The 16,188-nt window shown below is 48.8% G+C and overlaps 1 protein-coding gene across 3 annotated transcripts in view; it reads right to left on the reverse strand.

The window, feature by feature from the left end:
- ADAMTS17 (ADAM metallopeptidase with thrombospondin type 1 motif 17) overlaps positions 1–16,188 on the reverse strand; it is a 351,891-nt gene that overhangs the window by 17,780 nt on the left and 317,923 nt on the right. For all 3 annotated transcript variants that reach the window (XM_027083226.1, XM_027083228.1, XM_027083227.1), the window contains 2 exons: positions 9,641–9,845; positions 5,365–5,517 (listed from right to left, as the gene is read on the reverse strand). In XM_027083226.1, coding sequence (XP_026939027.1) covers positions 5,365–5,517; positions 9,641–9,845 — 358 coding nt within the window. The remainder of the gene's footprint in view (positions 1–5,364; positions 5,518–9,640; positions 9,846–16,188) is intronic.

A 16,188-nucleotide genomic window follows, 5' to 3' on the forward strand; every position in this document is an offset into this window, starting at 1 on the left:
TAGATGAGGTCACTGCAGAACAGGGACGTGCTGACCCTGTTCTGCTGTGTTGTCCTGACCATGTGCCCTCCTCTGAGGTCGCTGATAGCGTGTGTTGAAACCAAAGTGTTCCTTAGGGATGACAGCTTCTCTGATTCAATGGTCATGTCTAGGCAGTGGTTAAAACTTAGACTGGCATGTGGGGGAGGCATCCCCGCTCTCTGATCTCTCATTCCACACTAAGGCAGCTGATTTGAGGAAGGACACTAGGTGAATGGAGGGGCAGCAGGGAAATGGAGGGGGCAAAGGCATTGGCCTTTAGACTGCAGCTGACCCTTGAACAACTCGGGGGTTATTCTAAGTGTAATGTACAGTCGGTCCTACGTATCCCCAGTTCCTCTGCAACTGAGGATGCAACCCCGGACCACATACACTGTAGAATTTACTATTGAAAAATACCCACGTATAAGTGGACCCATGCAGTTTAAACCTACGTTGTACAAGGGTCAACTGCATTCAGTTCACTCCCATGCAGGCACCTCTCCTGGCAATTTCTGGGGACCCCACTGCTCTACAACCAGTTCATTTCTCTCATCTGAGCAGGTGTGGGCCCTGGACTTTAACTCCATGACCCAGTGGCAGGCTCTGTTCACCCACACAAAATGCTCCAGACCAAGGGGGTATCTGCCCCCTCTCCCTCCTGCCCTACCCAGAAAAGTACTTAAGTTTGATGACCCTCCTTTCACTGCGGCTTACACTCCCAAGAGTAGTACGGAATGGAGGATCTGCTGATCCCTATCTGCATGCAGAGTGCTGACTGCCTGTGTTGTATGGTTTCACAGTCCCAGAAAAGGGCCCTGATGTCCCCAGTGTCTCTTATGTTTGCTCCTGGATGCTCAAGTTTCTTTTATTAAGGACTCAACTCTTTATTTCACAAAGAAGGGGAGACAACATGCATGATCTCCTATAGAGACAACAGATTTATACCACAGTGTAAATGATTAATACAAAGCCCTTGGGAGAGAAGGTTTTGATTGGTGGGCTGGAGAGAGAGTAGATAAATACTTGACTTTACAACAAGCTTATGCCTATGATGGTTAGACTTGAGGCACATAACAGTTCATCTCCTTCCCATTTCAAATTAGAAACCTAAGCCTCTGACATTATTATGTACCTGAAGGAAAGGTGGATTAAGAGCCAAAAGGCAGGGACCAGACTTCTAGCCCTTCCATTTACTAGTTGTGTGACCTCAAGAAAAAAGTCACGTTGCCACTCTGAGCCTCAGTTTCTTCACCTGTAAAATGGGGATAGGGTCAAATGGGAGAATGTGAGTGAAAGTGTTTTATAAATTCTAAAGCACTGGTGAATGTCAGGGCCACTGTCACTGATCCCAATAGAAGTAGCATCACTCTCCACCAGCACCCTTGTTCGGGGCTGCCCCTGGCAGGGGCTGCATTTGTACCTGCCCAGTGGGACTTAGCGTGGCCTGGTGTCTGCAGCTGGCTCCACCTGTCTGTATCTAGGCTGGGTCATTGTCCACTCTTGTACCCTCAGTGCTCAGCACAGGTTGGCACAGAACAGGAGCTCAGGAAATGCTGATTGAATCACAGTGACTTGGGTGCAGGCCCACAGCAAGTGGGAGCCCCAGCCGGGCTGGCTGCCCAGCCTTGCAGGGTTGGGGGGAGGGGTCAATCCCCACCAAAGCAAGTGTAGGCTTCAGAGGTGGTGCTGGGGCTGAAAGCTTTCTGGAACAAGCACCCGTAGTGACACAAAGTCTGTTCATTTCTGAGGCCATGGAACTTGAGCCCCCATCTCTGCCCACAACACAAGAAGGCAGCTAACAGCAGTCCTGGGAATGCACCGACACAGCCATGTTTGAATGGGAGGCTCTCCCTGGCTTCTTCCTAGGGCTCTGCAGCTACAGGTACGTGCATGCTTATGGCTTCATTTGATCTCCTAAGGCCTCTGGGAAGTGCTGGGGCTCAGGTATGAGGGGCACATCTGGGGCTTGACTGAGGCCTCACAAGTGAGGTCAGTCCCCTTCCAGGGGACCTCCACGGGCACCAGGAAGTCAATGGCCACTTTTGATCTTTTCTGTAAAAGGGAACGCCATACTCTTAACACAGAGAGCCAATGGTTTTCTTTAAAAACACTGTCTATTATAATCCCTCCAGAATAATTTGCTTCTAATTAGAAACATCCCATCACTTCAGTGGTGATTAATGCCTCTGGTCTTGAAACTGAAACATCTCAACTTCTGATAAAAAGACACGCTGTCCTAGAATGAAATGTGATTTCCTCCTCTCCCAGTTTCAGTGACACCTCCCTCCCCACCCCACCCCCAGGTTGAATACATGGGCCCAGGATTTAGTGGGAGAAAACAATGATTTGCACAGATCTGGAACTAGCTAATATCCCAGGAGGGCAGGCAGCTGCATGGCAGTTTCCAAACAGAGCAGAGCAGTAATACTGCCCTCAGCAGGGTTGGGAATGTGAAGTCGGCCTCTCGGATGGGATCCTGGTTAGGGTTCGGCCATTTGCCGAGGCTGGGGGAGGGAGAAGGGGCTCCAAATCCCCTCCAAGCCTGCCCTGCCTCAGCAAGGTTCTGTACAGGAAAGGCTGGATGCCAGACCCCTCCCGAGGGATGCTTGGTCCTTCTCACTTCAGGAAGTGCAGGACAGCACCTGTGTTGCATGTCTTTGGGCTGGCCTGTCCATCATCTCCCTGGAGATAGGCTTATCTTTCTCAACAGCACCTTAGGGCCAAGTGATAGGAGATTGCTTGGAAGGAAGATGTCAAAGTGTCCAGACACACTGGAAATCTGACAGTGTTCAGACTTCTTTCTACTTTCCTTTTGGGCAACTTGTTTGCTACCTTCAAAGTCTGGCATGTGGGAGGTTTGGATGCTGCTTACAGGAGCGTCATCCACGCTGATTGGTTTAAAAGTGCACTGACCCCAATTGTGTGACAAGGGCACAGCAAAAATAACACATCGATCAGAAAGTAAATCCAGTCTGAACAAGTGAAAATGTCAGGGGAAGATCCATCCCCTGGAATCCACTTCTGTCGGCCTGGTCACGCAGTGAGTGAGGATAAGGGCCCCATGGGACCGGTATCCATCCCAATTCTCCAGAGCAGGCACAGGGAAAAGCAATGGACAGATTTCTACTGCTGTGCTGGGGTGGGGGTGGGGGGTGTGCCAGCCTACCCAGTGATGGCAGCTGAAGAAGGCAGTGGCAGTGAGGTGAACAGCTGGCGTAGGGTCTCTCGGTTCAGTTCTATGCAGTCCCCACCACCGCCAACCCTTGTTTCCAGTGCGTGCACACGTGCACACACATATATACACACACGCTGACTTCCAGGTCAGTGTCCCTGCAGTTCTCAGCCAGGAAGAACTAGTCTGCCCTGGGCCCTGGCTCTGGCCAGACCTGCTTGGGGGGGGAGCAGCTGGCACCAGTCCAGGCCCAGTGCTCGTCCCAAAGGCTGGACGCACACTGATTGGATGCCAACCCCAGACAACAGCCCAAATCTGTACATGCCCTTGATCTTTCTTGTTCTTACTTCCAGGGATAGCTGATCAAGCTGGCTGTGGCAAAAGCAGGCACTGCGGCCTTCCAAAGCCCTACTGTCCTGAAGGCCAGGAGGTATTATTCTCTTCGGCTGGCTAGGAAGAGGAAGGCCAGCTAAAGGCTCTATTTTCCTGGAAGCCATGCCCGATGAGCTGTGGTGGGGGTAGTTTGCCAGAATGTGTGCCCACGTCCTCGGCTGAGGAGGGGGCCAAGTGCTGCATCAAACTCCTCAGGCACTATTCACATTCTTCCTTGGATGTCCTGCTGCTCCCAGGACCAGGAAGTACAAGGCACTTAGGAAAATAAAAGTGTCCACCTGGTCCTCAAAACCAGAACGATTAGGCTGGAGAAACCCAGGTAACGCCCATCTGCAGGGCACCAGCCCATTACGGCGACTCTGAGCCCTCACTCACTCTGTGTCCACCATGTGGACGGAGCTCTGAATTGGGGTTCAGAAGCTGGACTCTGTCAGAGAGGAGTGGCCAAGTCACTTAACCTCTCTGAACCTCTCCTCCCTCTTCTGTAAAACGGGGATAAGCACCCTCAAAGGAGAGGACTGGTGCTGGGCCGCACAGGGGTCACTGCAAAGAGAAACCAATGCTGGGGCCCCAGACCCCCCACGGGTCTGTGCAGCCCAGGCCTGAGCTGACCCCTCTCCCTCACCTCTGCTCCCTGCCCAGGGACACCTGTGGCCTCGGGAGTCACCCTTTACTAGTACAGGCTGTATTTAGGGTGTGACCACAAAGACCCCTCAACTATAATGACAGCTTTATTTTAATTCACACCTGCACATATGGAATCCAGGCAACATTATTCTGCCTGGCCAGGCAGGTAAATTAAAGCATAAAGTGGCTGAAGGAGTCGGGGGAGCTGGAGGACCGCAGTCCGCGGAGATGCACCCGCCCCTGCCAGGCCACAGGTCACAAAGGCCACGTGTGGATATAGGCCATGTTGCCAGATTTCTGTAGAAAGTTCCAAATCCAGATTTTCAGGTGAAATTTTCCCATTTTTAAATGTTAGCAATAAATTCCAAACTGTTTAAGATATTGCACAGGCCACACAAAGCCAGTGGCTCTCAGGCTGCCAGTGTGCAGCCTTCGAGCACAGATATCAAGAGAAACAAACGGGGAGCTTCCAGTTGCTGAGACCAAAGGGAAACACACTCTAGGCTCTCGTTGGAAGTTTTCATCAGAAAATCAGACATCAGAAATTTTACAGTGTTTGGGAAAAGGCTCTAGAAGACCCACTGGATGGTTCTCAGGGGTGACAATGGTATCTATCTCAGGTATGGGTCAAATATATCAGGTGAATGAATAAAGCAAGGGTTAAACAGCAGAGAACAAATGCTGTTTACTTAAATTCTGTTTAACTCTCCTGCCCCAAGGCTCTGGGAGATGCTGTCCTCAGTCCTCACCCCAAGGGCCCTTTCTCCTCCTGCATCCTCCAGGCCCTTGACCAAGGGTCCTGGAAACAATGAAGTGCTATTTGCCCATAGCCCCCTCTGCATCTGCCTGAGGACAGACTCCTACCACTGAGTCTCTCTCAATGGCAGGTGGCCAAGCCCACTGCAGGATGCACACGGGTCCCAGACTGGCACCCATTGCACCCCTTCCTGCTTTGGGGGCACTCAGTGCCCTTCTGAAGGCACACCATGTGGGGTCACCAGCAGGTGCAGAGTTGGGAGAGAAAGTGAATTCACCTGGTGAGACTGGGACCACCTTGTTAACTTGGGGCCCACGGTGAGAGAGCTGAGTTCCTTCCTCTTGAGTCGCAAATGCTGCCCAGGGCAGGATGGAAGCGCACACACCACACTCACCTTGGACCAGCCCCCTGTTCTCCACTCATAGCAGCCGGAGTAGTCCTCACAGGGCTCCTCGGCTCTTGGCCTCGTGGATGCGTCGCATTTTCCTTGTGAGTTGGTGCATGTCACAGTTCGTTTCTTTGTCCCTTTACCACAGCTGGCAGAACACTGCAAGATACCATTCCAGAGACTGAATCCAGTCCAATCTGGTCAAGTCCATCAACACCTGAACATCTGTTAAGTACCTACCATGTACCAGACCCAGTGCTGAGGATGCAAGGATGGGGATGCTACGTTTCAGACCTCAGAAAGCTCCTGGTCTTTTAGAGTCTTATGCACATGTTCCGAGCTGGCTCCTCCCAGCTGGCCTCTAGGTACCCATGCTGAGCCAGCCTGGGGCAAAGGGGGTGGGGGTGGGGGGCGTGCCAGCCTACCCAGTGATGGCGGCTGAAGAAGGCAGTGGCAGTGAGGTGAACAGCTGGCGTAGGGTCTCTCGGTTCAGTTCTATGCAGTCCCCACCACCGCCAACCCTTTTCAGGGGGGAAAAGGAGGAGATGGAAAGCAAAGACACAGGTGACTCTGACATAAGGCGGTTGGCAAGCCCTGCAGAGAGCTCTAGCGATGGTTTTAATGTCAATGCCAAGAATGGTAACAGGGCAATGTTCCCTGTGCTATTTTTCTTCCTGGGAAACAGCAAGAGATGGTGTGGGGAGGGGACCTGAATAGTGTCTGAGGGGTGACAAATGATGCGTGAGCCCTGAGAGTTCAAGATTCCCACGACATCAGGCAGCACGATCCACAGAAACAGTGACAAGAGGTGGAGGGGTGACAAGGCATAAACATGGCAGACTTGGGGGTGGGTCTGGAGCCTGTTCCTGGAGTGTTCCCAGCCTACCCGCTGGGCTTGGGGAGGGAAGGTGGCTGGCTCGCAAGAGTGAGTGCTGAGTGCTTACCCACTTCAAAACAAAGCACAAGGAAGAGTGGACCCTTGACCTTGGGAGAACATGACTGACTTGACCAGCAAGCAGAGGTGACATGGCCTGGGAACCTGGGGAGCCCACACTTTGATTTGTTGTGTGCGGAAGCCTAGTCCCTACCATGGAAGCAAATACGTAGCTCGCAGAGATGGTGGGCTGAAGGCTGGATTCCACCAAATGAACTGACATGATGAGACCCACTCTGCCTGAGGAAATTCTGAGGGGGATTTCCTCCCAGCAGCTGGGTCCCAGAGATACCATGGGGGGTGCCCAACAGCCGTAGTAGCACAAATGGAGCCCCAGCAACTCTAACTTCTGTTTTTACACTTGCTTGATTTACCAAAAATATGGGAGGCTACAGCAGTGATTTTTCTTGAGCTACAACAAACTTGACTTTTAAAAAGTTCCACTATGTCCACTGAAAAAATGCACATAGAGGACAAATATCATTCTTTATATTTGTTATTAACATTTACCTCAAAATGCTATCTAGCTTTATTTTTCCTATGAATTCAACCTAGCTCTTCATCTGCTGGTCCTGTTCTTATTTATTTATTTGAGACTAATTTAGACTAGTTTGTTTTAGAGAAATACACATGCTTCACAGGCAGTTGTGGTATAACCTGGGGGGAATTTGGAGAGCTCATGTATTTGATCTTCTGTGTGGGTTTTAAAGGGACTTCCTTGGTGCTCCACTGGTTAAGAATCTGCCTTCCAATGCAGAGGACGTGGGTTCAATCCCTGGTCGGGGAACTAAGATCCCACATGCTGTGGAGCAACTAAGCCCGCGCGCCTCAACTAGAGAGCCTACGTGCCGCAAACTATAGCGCCCACGTGCTCTGGAGCCTGCGCACCACAACTACAGAGCCCACATGCCGCAAGTACTGAGCCTGCACACTCTGGAGCCCACATGTCACAACCAGAGAGAAGCCTGTGCGCTTCAACGAAGAGCCTGCACTCTGCAACAAAAGATCCCGCATGCTGCAATGAAGATCCTGCATGCTGCAACTAAGACCTGATGCAGCCAAAAATACATAAATAAAATATATTTTTTTAATTAAAAAATAAATAAAACAAAGGGACCTGGAATGCAAGGAGTCAGTCCCTGGCAGGCTTTACCCACAGGGCCTCCCAGGGCAGAATGGGTGGGGCCTGGAGGGCTGCTGCAGGAACCCCTGGGTTACTGCATTGAAGGCCCATCTTTCTGCTTCTCTATGTGGCAATGCTTTCTGACCATTTCATCAGCTCCACGCTCACCGTCTGCCTCACGGCCTCCTCCCTGGCAACAGCACCCATACCACTGGTTCCTTATGCAACTAGGGGCCTACTCACCACTTCTGCCTGAGTTTCTGCTTGGTTTCTCTCTACTCTGTGTTCCTTGCCTCTTCCCTTGAATTTTAAACCGTCAATATCCAGCCTGTTTCTTGACCAAACCCTGGGCTGGCCCCTTTTGACCAGAAGCCTATTGGTTGGAAGCCTTCAGGAAGGGCAGTGCTGCAGGCTGGGGTCACCTTGGAAGGGACCTAGGAGGGTCATGTTCTGCTTCTCTCTTGGCTTCTGATCCAGGGATGGGAACAAGAAGTCGAGGACAGGAGAGAGCTGCTACCTTTTGCTTCCTTCTCAATATTTTTTTCCTCATTCTAATGAAGTTGGGAAGAAGTTGGGGAGTAGTGGTGACAGTGATCAACACTGCTGGCTGAATACAGGCAAGCCCATCAATAAAAACACACCCACGAGAAATTTAAACCTATTCGTTTCCAGAAGAAGAAATGTTAGAGGGGCTTCTGTACTTGGAAAAGTGGAAGGAATACCAGTTTTGTGAGCATCTCATGGAGGAAAGATTTGATTCTGAGTCAGATGTTTAGAAAAAAGCATTTTGCTTGAGCCTGAGCTGAGCCAGAATTAGACTGATTGGTGTGGATACTATTTCAGGATTAGGATTAGGCAACACATAGATATAGGAATAGGGATGGAGATATTTCTTTAAATCTTGCTCCAATTGTCTCACACTTTCCAAAATGGTGCTCTTCAATACTATAATGATAGTTGATTATGTCAGCCTCGTTTATTTTGTTAAGGAGGCATTTTTCCCCCATAAGAGACCTATAAATGGAAAATTTATGGTTTTGATCTGATAAAGCATAAATCTTGTTTGGATCAAGAACCAGGTGATCAAGGCTCATGGAAAGAGAGAGAGACTGCACACCTGCCCCTAACCTTCTAGCAGGCATCCCCCTCCCCAAAAGTCCATTGAATGTTAAACTTATGAACCTAGGTACATGTAAAGAAAAAAATTTTTTAATGTTAAAACTCTGTCCTTTTCCTAAAATATCTTAAAGGATAGGCAAAAAACGCCCGTCTTTAAATGGGTACACGTCAAGATCTGCCTAAAACGTAAACTCAGTTTTAGAACAGCCAAGGGCAGACTTTTCGTTCATTAAAAATGGGCTGAATACTTTCTTATTCAAAATAATTCCAACTGCTTGGCAATAAGAAGGAACTTTAAAAATATTTTCCACACTGAAGAGTGTCTTGGATTTAGCCTTTCTGACTTTCCTAGAACACGTTTGATGGAGGACCTGAGGGAAGCTTGCCCTTTATTCAGCTATTTTTTTTGTTTCATAGCCAAACAATCAAAATCATTAAATGCAAACTCAATGCCAAGCCTTGAAGGATGATATTACCGAAGATAAAATATTTCTAGGATCAATCTTCAAAGTTAAAAATTAAGGCTTAATTGACCTCCTTCCAAAATGTGTTATGGCATGAGATTTGTAACCGGCTCACACACTAAACACTGTCCCTCCCAACATCCTCCTGCCTCTTGCAAAGGCAGCTCCACAAAGACTGCCATGGAAATGCAGGGAAGCCTTTGAAACCACGTTCTCAACCTGACCACCCTACAGTTCCAAAGTGCACAAAAGAGATTAAAAGGTGTCTGTTTGTCTACCTGCCTACCTACCTATCTCCTATGTATCTATCCATCCACCCACCCATCCACCCACCCATCCATCCATCCATCTATATTTACATGAGAATTTTCACAGGAAATGGGACCAAACAGTACTGTGATATACATTATCAAAAAAACACACTATCCATGTTTTTTTGGCCATGTTGATATCTCTCATGGAATTTGAGAATATGTGACTTAGAACATGGCTTTGAGCTCCTCTGGGGTCTGGCTAGGACTGTGATATGTGGGGGTTTGTCAAAAACAGCAGGGAGGGAAAGGAACCATTTTGGGGTTGCTACAAACAAGGCCCCGAGGCCCTGGTGGTGGTTTCAGCACTGGCAGCAGCCCAGGCACCCACCTGTGACCACTCTGACGCCTCCCAGATGGACAGGCAGTCCTGGCCTTCGCAGCTCTGCACTGCCGATGGCCGGGGCACTGGGCAGTAGAGGGGCCGAGTGGCGACGTGTGTGCCATTCTGCAGCTGGTACATGCAGGTCACTTCCCGGTGCTGGATGCCCTTCTCACAGGTCGCTGAGCAGGGGCTCCACGGGCCTGCCACCCACCTACCCGGAAAGAGAAAAGACAGTGAGAGAACAAAGGGCCTTCCAGACAGATGGTAGAATTGTGGGCCTGCTGTGGGAGGGAAAAAGACAGACTCAGCTTTGTAGTCGGCTTTGGAAATAATTCTGGAATATCAGAGCAGAATATCAGAGCTATCTGAGTAGAGTGGTTCAGTGGCCTACTCAGTACAGAAATCTTTCTGCAACTGCCCGCATCCCCCGCCCCCACCCCACGCCACAACGGCAGACTGAGTTATTGTCCCTACGTCCCCCTCTTGCTGTCTTGTGCCATCTTTGTTCAGTGGGGTGAGTGGATACGAAGCTGGCCACATCCCAGCAGAAGCTTTGAGTTACTATGTGGTTTGTCTCTCACTCTTCATGTCCTCTGCCATGAGAACAGCAGGTCCAATACAGGGGCTTCCTGACTGCTGGGCTCTGTAATAGCATGATGCTGTTGTGCCCCACAGAGATATTGGGGTTGTTTGTCACTGCAGCAAAAGTTGACTGGCACAGCCCTCGACAAAGGACACCCCAGTCCCAGCTTAAACACACCAGGACTCCCTGCTTTCCAAAGGGTGGCGGGACCTCCTAAGTGGGGACTGTCATTCTTGAGGAGGCAACCTGGGGGCCGTGGGAAGACTAGGCTGCTGAGGCCATCAGCTGAAAGTGCTCAACTAAGACTTTGTCTACCTGACTAATATTTCAATGATCCCAATTCTCTGTTGGCCTTAGGGTGCTGGAAAGGGGCTAGGCAGTTTGGGAGTGATGATTTCTCAGGACACAAACAGGGCTTTGAACGCCCTTTTAAAGACTCTCTGTGCTCTGGTTCCTGGACGAGCCTCAAATATTCCCAGCTCCCAGGAATATTCCCAGCTCCTCACTACTTAACAAAGCAGATATTTACTACTTAACAAAGCAAATATTCCCAGGTCCTCACTACTTAACAAAGCAGTTCCATCTGGATGGTCAGCCCTGATAACCACTCAGTTCTCACATTAGTCAGACTCGTCCTAAATCCCACTTGAAACCAAATCTAATGAGGCCATCCCACTGTTTGCAAACATCTAGGTTCTGATGATGAGGCAGTGAATGAAACAAAGCCCTGCCCTCTGAGTCTTCCTATTCTAATGGGGACAAACAGTAAACGGATGAACAATGTACAACAGAATACAACATAATGTAATAGAGTGTATATAACATATATGCAGAGAGAATATGCAACACCATAGTAAGTGCTTTAGAGAAAAGTAATACAGCACAGGGCAGATCAGCGAGGAGATGAGGGAGGTTGGCACTATTTTATTCAAGGTGTCAGGGATGGCCTGGCATTTGGGCAGCAACTGGAAGGAAGTGAGGCATGAGCCCTGTGCTCTGTGGGAGAAGACTTGTAGGCAGAGGGCATAGCAGGTGCAAAGGCCCTGGTGGAGGGGTGTGCTGGCAGGGCCGAGGGGCAGCCGGGAGTCCAGTGTGGCTGGGGGAGGGGGTGAGCAGGAGAGGGAGGGGCATGAGAGGGAGCAGGGGGAGATTACACAGGGCCTGGCTGGCTGCTGTGGCTCTTGCTTGAATGAGATGCAGTCCTGGAGGGTTTGGAGAAAGGAAGACACGCCTTCCAGGGCCACCCTGACTCTGTGTGGCTACCAGCCTACAATGGGTAGGGGTGGCAACAGGGAGAGTGGGGAGGAGGCTACTGCAATGGTCCAGGTGGGAGATAAGGGTGGCTTGAACCAGCTGGGGGTAGTGGAGGTGTTGGACTAATTGTTGAGAAGATGGGGCTACCCAGGCCCCTCCCTTCATCCCGACATGGTTTCTCCTTGTCCATTAGGGCAAGCTCAGGCCACCTCATCTAGAGCTCATCTCCAGTCCCCTTGGCAGAGCTCATCACTCTGCCCTTCATGGCCCAGGGACTAATGCTAGTGAAGCTCCTCTTGTCAGACCCCTTGCTCATGCTGCACGGGATGGAAACACAGTGCTGGCCTCGGGATATGAGGACAAGTAACATACTGCCTGCAAATTGCTTATGGCAGCACCTGGCACACATAAGCCCTATAACATAACTAGTACTGTCATTATTTTGTGTTTCCTTGGTGGGAAATGGAGACTTCCCACATGCATGCAGCCTTGCTCCCATTTCAGTACCTGACAACTGCTTAAACATCACCGAAAGAATCAAACCAACTTCTACCCATTTTGTTCCCCTTTTAAGTTTTCTCTTCTCTTGATCAAAATAATTTGCAGATTCTCAATCCGTTGTAAGTCTCTAATCAGTCACTACTGTTCTTAAAATTGACTGATTTGTCATGGACAGTATGGTCCAGATGTGATCTGAAAGCAGCAAGAGAGAATGTGATGATCTTTAAATGGGGACTTGTTTTCATGAATACTCCCCAGCTCTGTACTATTTCTTTTCTTTTTTTAAAGCAAGCACATTGTACCTCTGTTAGCACCTACTATGTTTTTCTCTCTCATGAACTGACTCTCAGCCAGATCTCCTTTGTCCTGGCCTTTTACAATTAACTTTGTGAATATAAATGTTAGGTTTTAGGTTGAGACCTGTTCGGCATTATTGTGCTGACCCCAACTGTGAAATGGCTTAGAATCCTGCTCCTGTCTTTTGTATTTCCTGTGCTTCCCAGGGCCAAGCCTCGGAAGTGGGACCTCTATGTCACACACATGGGACTGTCACTGCCCTGGGCATGCGTGCCATTGCCATAGGGTACCAGCATCTCCATTCCTGGCCACACAATCAGAGCATGTGTTCTAGGGAATGTAGACGCCAACTCTGTTCACACAAAGGTCACATCCAGGACACCTGGGGGAATGGTGAACTGCTGGGAGGACTCAGCAGTCCTGCCTCGGGGGCTCCTCCAGCCCCATCACTGGCTGGAAAAGTCAGATCTGTGGGGGTCAGATTCCCGTAGAGCTGGGAGGGACTGCCAGCCCTCCAGGTTCTCCTTTCCTTTACCTCTGGTGTCTGGTGCTTTGCAAAAGGGTGACAGAATGGAAAAGAGCCCATGCATCCCTCCTCCTCTTTCCGGAAGAATCCTCAGACCTATCCCCGCCTGAAACGCGTGACGAGCCGCCGACAAGAGGGCCCTTTGTCACAGGTGCACCTGCTTCAGGTTATCGGAGCTATTTTTCAGCTGGACCTTTTTGCTTCTGATCTTGAAAAACACCTCAGTGAGGTATGGGGAGAAAAAGTGGCCTTCCTAAAACTTCATTTTTGGTGGCTGAAAGAATCCACTTCCCCTGAAGGACCTTGGCTGCAGGAGGCCCATCTAGGGCACTGGGATGATGTCACACACCCAGACATCAGAGTAAAATCCCATTGATCCCAAGTCTAGTAACTTGGGAAAGGCCTGCAGTTCCACACAACAATGTATATTACAATTACAATGTAAGCCTGAGCTTTTTTCACTCTTATCCTCTAAAAACCTTAACAGTGACATTCATTAGCCAAGTTTGAGTTAGCAGTCCTTCTTAAAAGCAATAAAACTGTAATTCTTGCTGAAACCACCATTAACACTTCCCTAATCCAGGCCCCTCCCCTGTTCCCACGGGGTCAGGACAGCCTCTCCTGTCCAGCACAGGTGTAGCTCCTCTGTACATACTTCAAGTTCAATCATTCTAATCAGGTACAGTTTTCCACCATTATCTGTGGTTTCACTTTCCCCAGTTTCAGTTACTAGCAGTCAACCACGGTCTGAAAACATTAAATGGAAAACTCCAGAAATAAACATTTCCTAAGTTTAAACTGCACGCTGTTCTGAGCAGTGGGATGAAATCTCCCACCATCCCAATTGGTCCCGCCTGGGATGTGAACCTTCCCTTTGCCCGGCTTATCCATGCTGTATAGGCTCCCTGCCAGTTAGCACAGGAAATACATAGTATATAAGTATCTATAGGGTTCAGTACTATCCTGGGTTTCAGGCATCTACTGGGGGGCTTGGGATGTATGGCCCGCAGATGAGGGGGGACTACTAGGCTTTGGACAGCTCTGTCACTACCTGAGACCCTATATTCTTTTTTAATTGCTGCTGTAGCAAATTGCCATAAACTTAATGGCTCAAAACAGCACAGATTGATTATCTTACATTTCTAGAGGTTGGAAATCTGATGTGGGTCTCACTGGGCTAAAATCAAGGCGCTGGCAGGGCTGTTCCCTTCTGGAGACTCCAGGAAGACTGCTTCCTTGCCTTTTCCAGCTTCTAGACACTGCCCCAATTCCCTGGCTTGTGGTGCCTTCTTCTGCCTTCAAAGCCATCAACTCAGGCCGAGTTCTTCTCACATCGCATCACTCCAACCTTCTCTTCTGCTTCCATCTTCTGCTTTTAGGACCCTGTGATTACACTGGACCCACTCAGATAATCCAGCATAAGCCGGCTGATTAGCAAACTGTATTAGTTTGCTAGAGCTGCCGTGAAAAGTACCACATGCTGGGTGGCTTAAAACAACAGAAATTTATTCTCTTACAGCTCTGGAGGCCAGAAGTTAAAAATCAAAGTGTTGGCAGGGTGGGTTCCTTCTGAGGACTCAGAGGACTCTGTTCCATACCTCTCTCCTGGGTTCTGCTAACATCTTTCATGGGAGACCCATAACGACCTAATTCCACCTGTAACTCTAAGTTTCCTTTGACAAGTAACCTAACATTTTCATCCCACTGCTCAGAACAGCGAGTTCCAGGGATTAGGATGTAGACATCTTTGGGGGTCATTATTTTGCCTACTACACGCATCACATTAGCAGTCCTGAGAAATTTTATCTTACATTCAAAATTCAGTTTCTATCCAAGTCTTGATTTGGCTGAGACTTAAACTAGGTAAAGATCTCATGAAATCTGCTGAAATGTGACAGTCTCACAAAGAAACAATGGCATCTTCAGGATCGCATTCTTCTAACACAGTTATTTTATGTTGAATATAAAGTGAATCTCAAGTATAGATAACCAAAAAGAGTACACTGGTGGGTCATTTATTTTCAACAACTTCAAATTGTAAAAAAATGTAAGCTGTTGTATTTCAACACAACAAGTGTTCAAGATAACAGGTGGTCTGTCCATGGTGTCAACTTTATCCATCTCCAAAATGGGTCAGTAGTAAGGATCTGGCATTGACTGAGCACCTAATCTGTGCCTATCTCTGAATCAGGAATGTTCCTTACATTAGCTAAATTAATCAAAGTAAGGAAACTAGATGACTGTATGTGATTCTCTGAGCATCTGTTATAGAAACATGCAAATTCCAAGCATAGCATCAAATATGCTTGTAAAATACCATGTATTTTACATGTAAAATGTAAAATACCACAGCATGAAAAGAAGGATATGAAACAGTTCAAAAGCTCCAGAAAGCTGCAGGGCAGGTTAAAGAGATTTCTGCTACTGGGATGGTTACTTTGTCCAACCTTATCTTATCTGTCCCCCAGACACATGGGTATCAACTTCACACCAAGCCCTGAATCAAGGGCCAGGGCACTCAGCTCAGCGTCCCACCTTCACAAAGCTCAGTCAAGTGTGTGGTCCTTGGGGGAGAGGGAAGCGTATAAACAGGCAATGTCTTCACTGTCTGCTAAGTGCAGTGGAGGAAATGGAGCTTGAGTTGGGTCCTGAAGTCAAAGTGAAGTTGGCCAACCAAAGAAGCAGGGCTCAGTGCTCTGACAGAGCCCCTGCCCATGAAATGTTGAGGAACAGCTGAGAGTTTGGGATGGCCAATCCTTGGAGGTATTTCCGGGTGGGTAGGAGGGAGGTTTCCTTCAGGTTTCCACCTGAACTCCCAGAGGAAGGTGGCTCAGGGCCTGCTGGTCTTGCTTCACGGATGGGGAAACCAACTTGGAGAGACAGCAAGACTGGCCTAAGGCCCGCTAGCTATTAAGTGGGTGGGTCCTCTGTGCCCCAACCCAGAAGCTTCCTTTTTGTATTTATACAATCTTGCTCTGGTTAGGGAACACCTGACCAACCTCATCAGGATGCCCCGAGAGTGAAAGGTGCCCACTTACTAGAATCAGACATTCTCAAAGTCTCAGAAGGTCACATTCAGGACGCTGGTGTCAGATGCGCCTGGACTTGAGTCCACTCCACCAACTTGCCAGCTGTGTGACCTTGGACAAGTCAGTACTCAAGCCTCTGCCACACAGTCAGCACAGGCCTCACGCTCTATGGGCCTGATAACTAGCAGCTGTTATTATTGCTGTAACTATTATTCTCAGTCTAGGCATCCATCTTATTCAGAGGAGCTGCTGTTCCTCAAAGCCCTCTGGAATGGGCAGTCTATGCGGGCATTCGGAACCAAAACAAATTAGTTTTAATTTTTAAAAAATTTTCAATAAATTTGCATGATTCAGATGAGAGGAA

Source organism: Aethalodelphis obliquidens, unplaced genomic scaffold, assembly GCF_003676395.1.
Source record: "Aethalodelphis obliquidens isolate GAN/ISIS:26980383/991018 unplaced genomic scaffold, ASM367639v1 scaffold49, whole genome shotgun sequence".
NCBI lineage: Eukaryota > Metazoa > Chordata > Mammalia > Artiodactyla > Delphinidae > Aethalodelphis > Aethalodelphis obliquidens.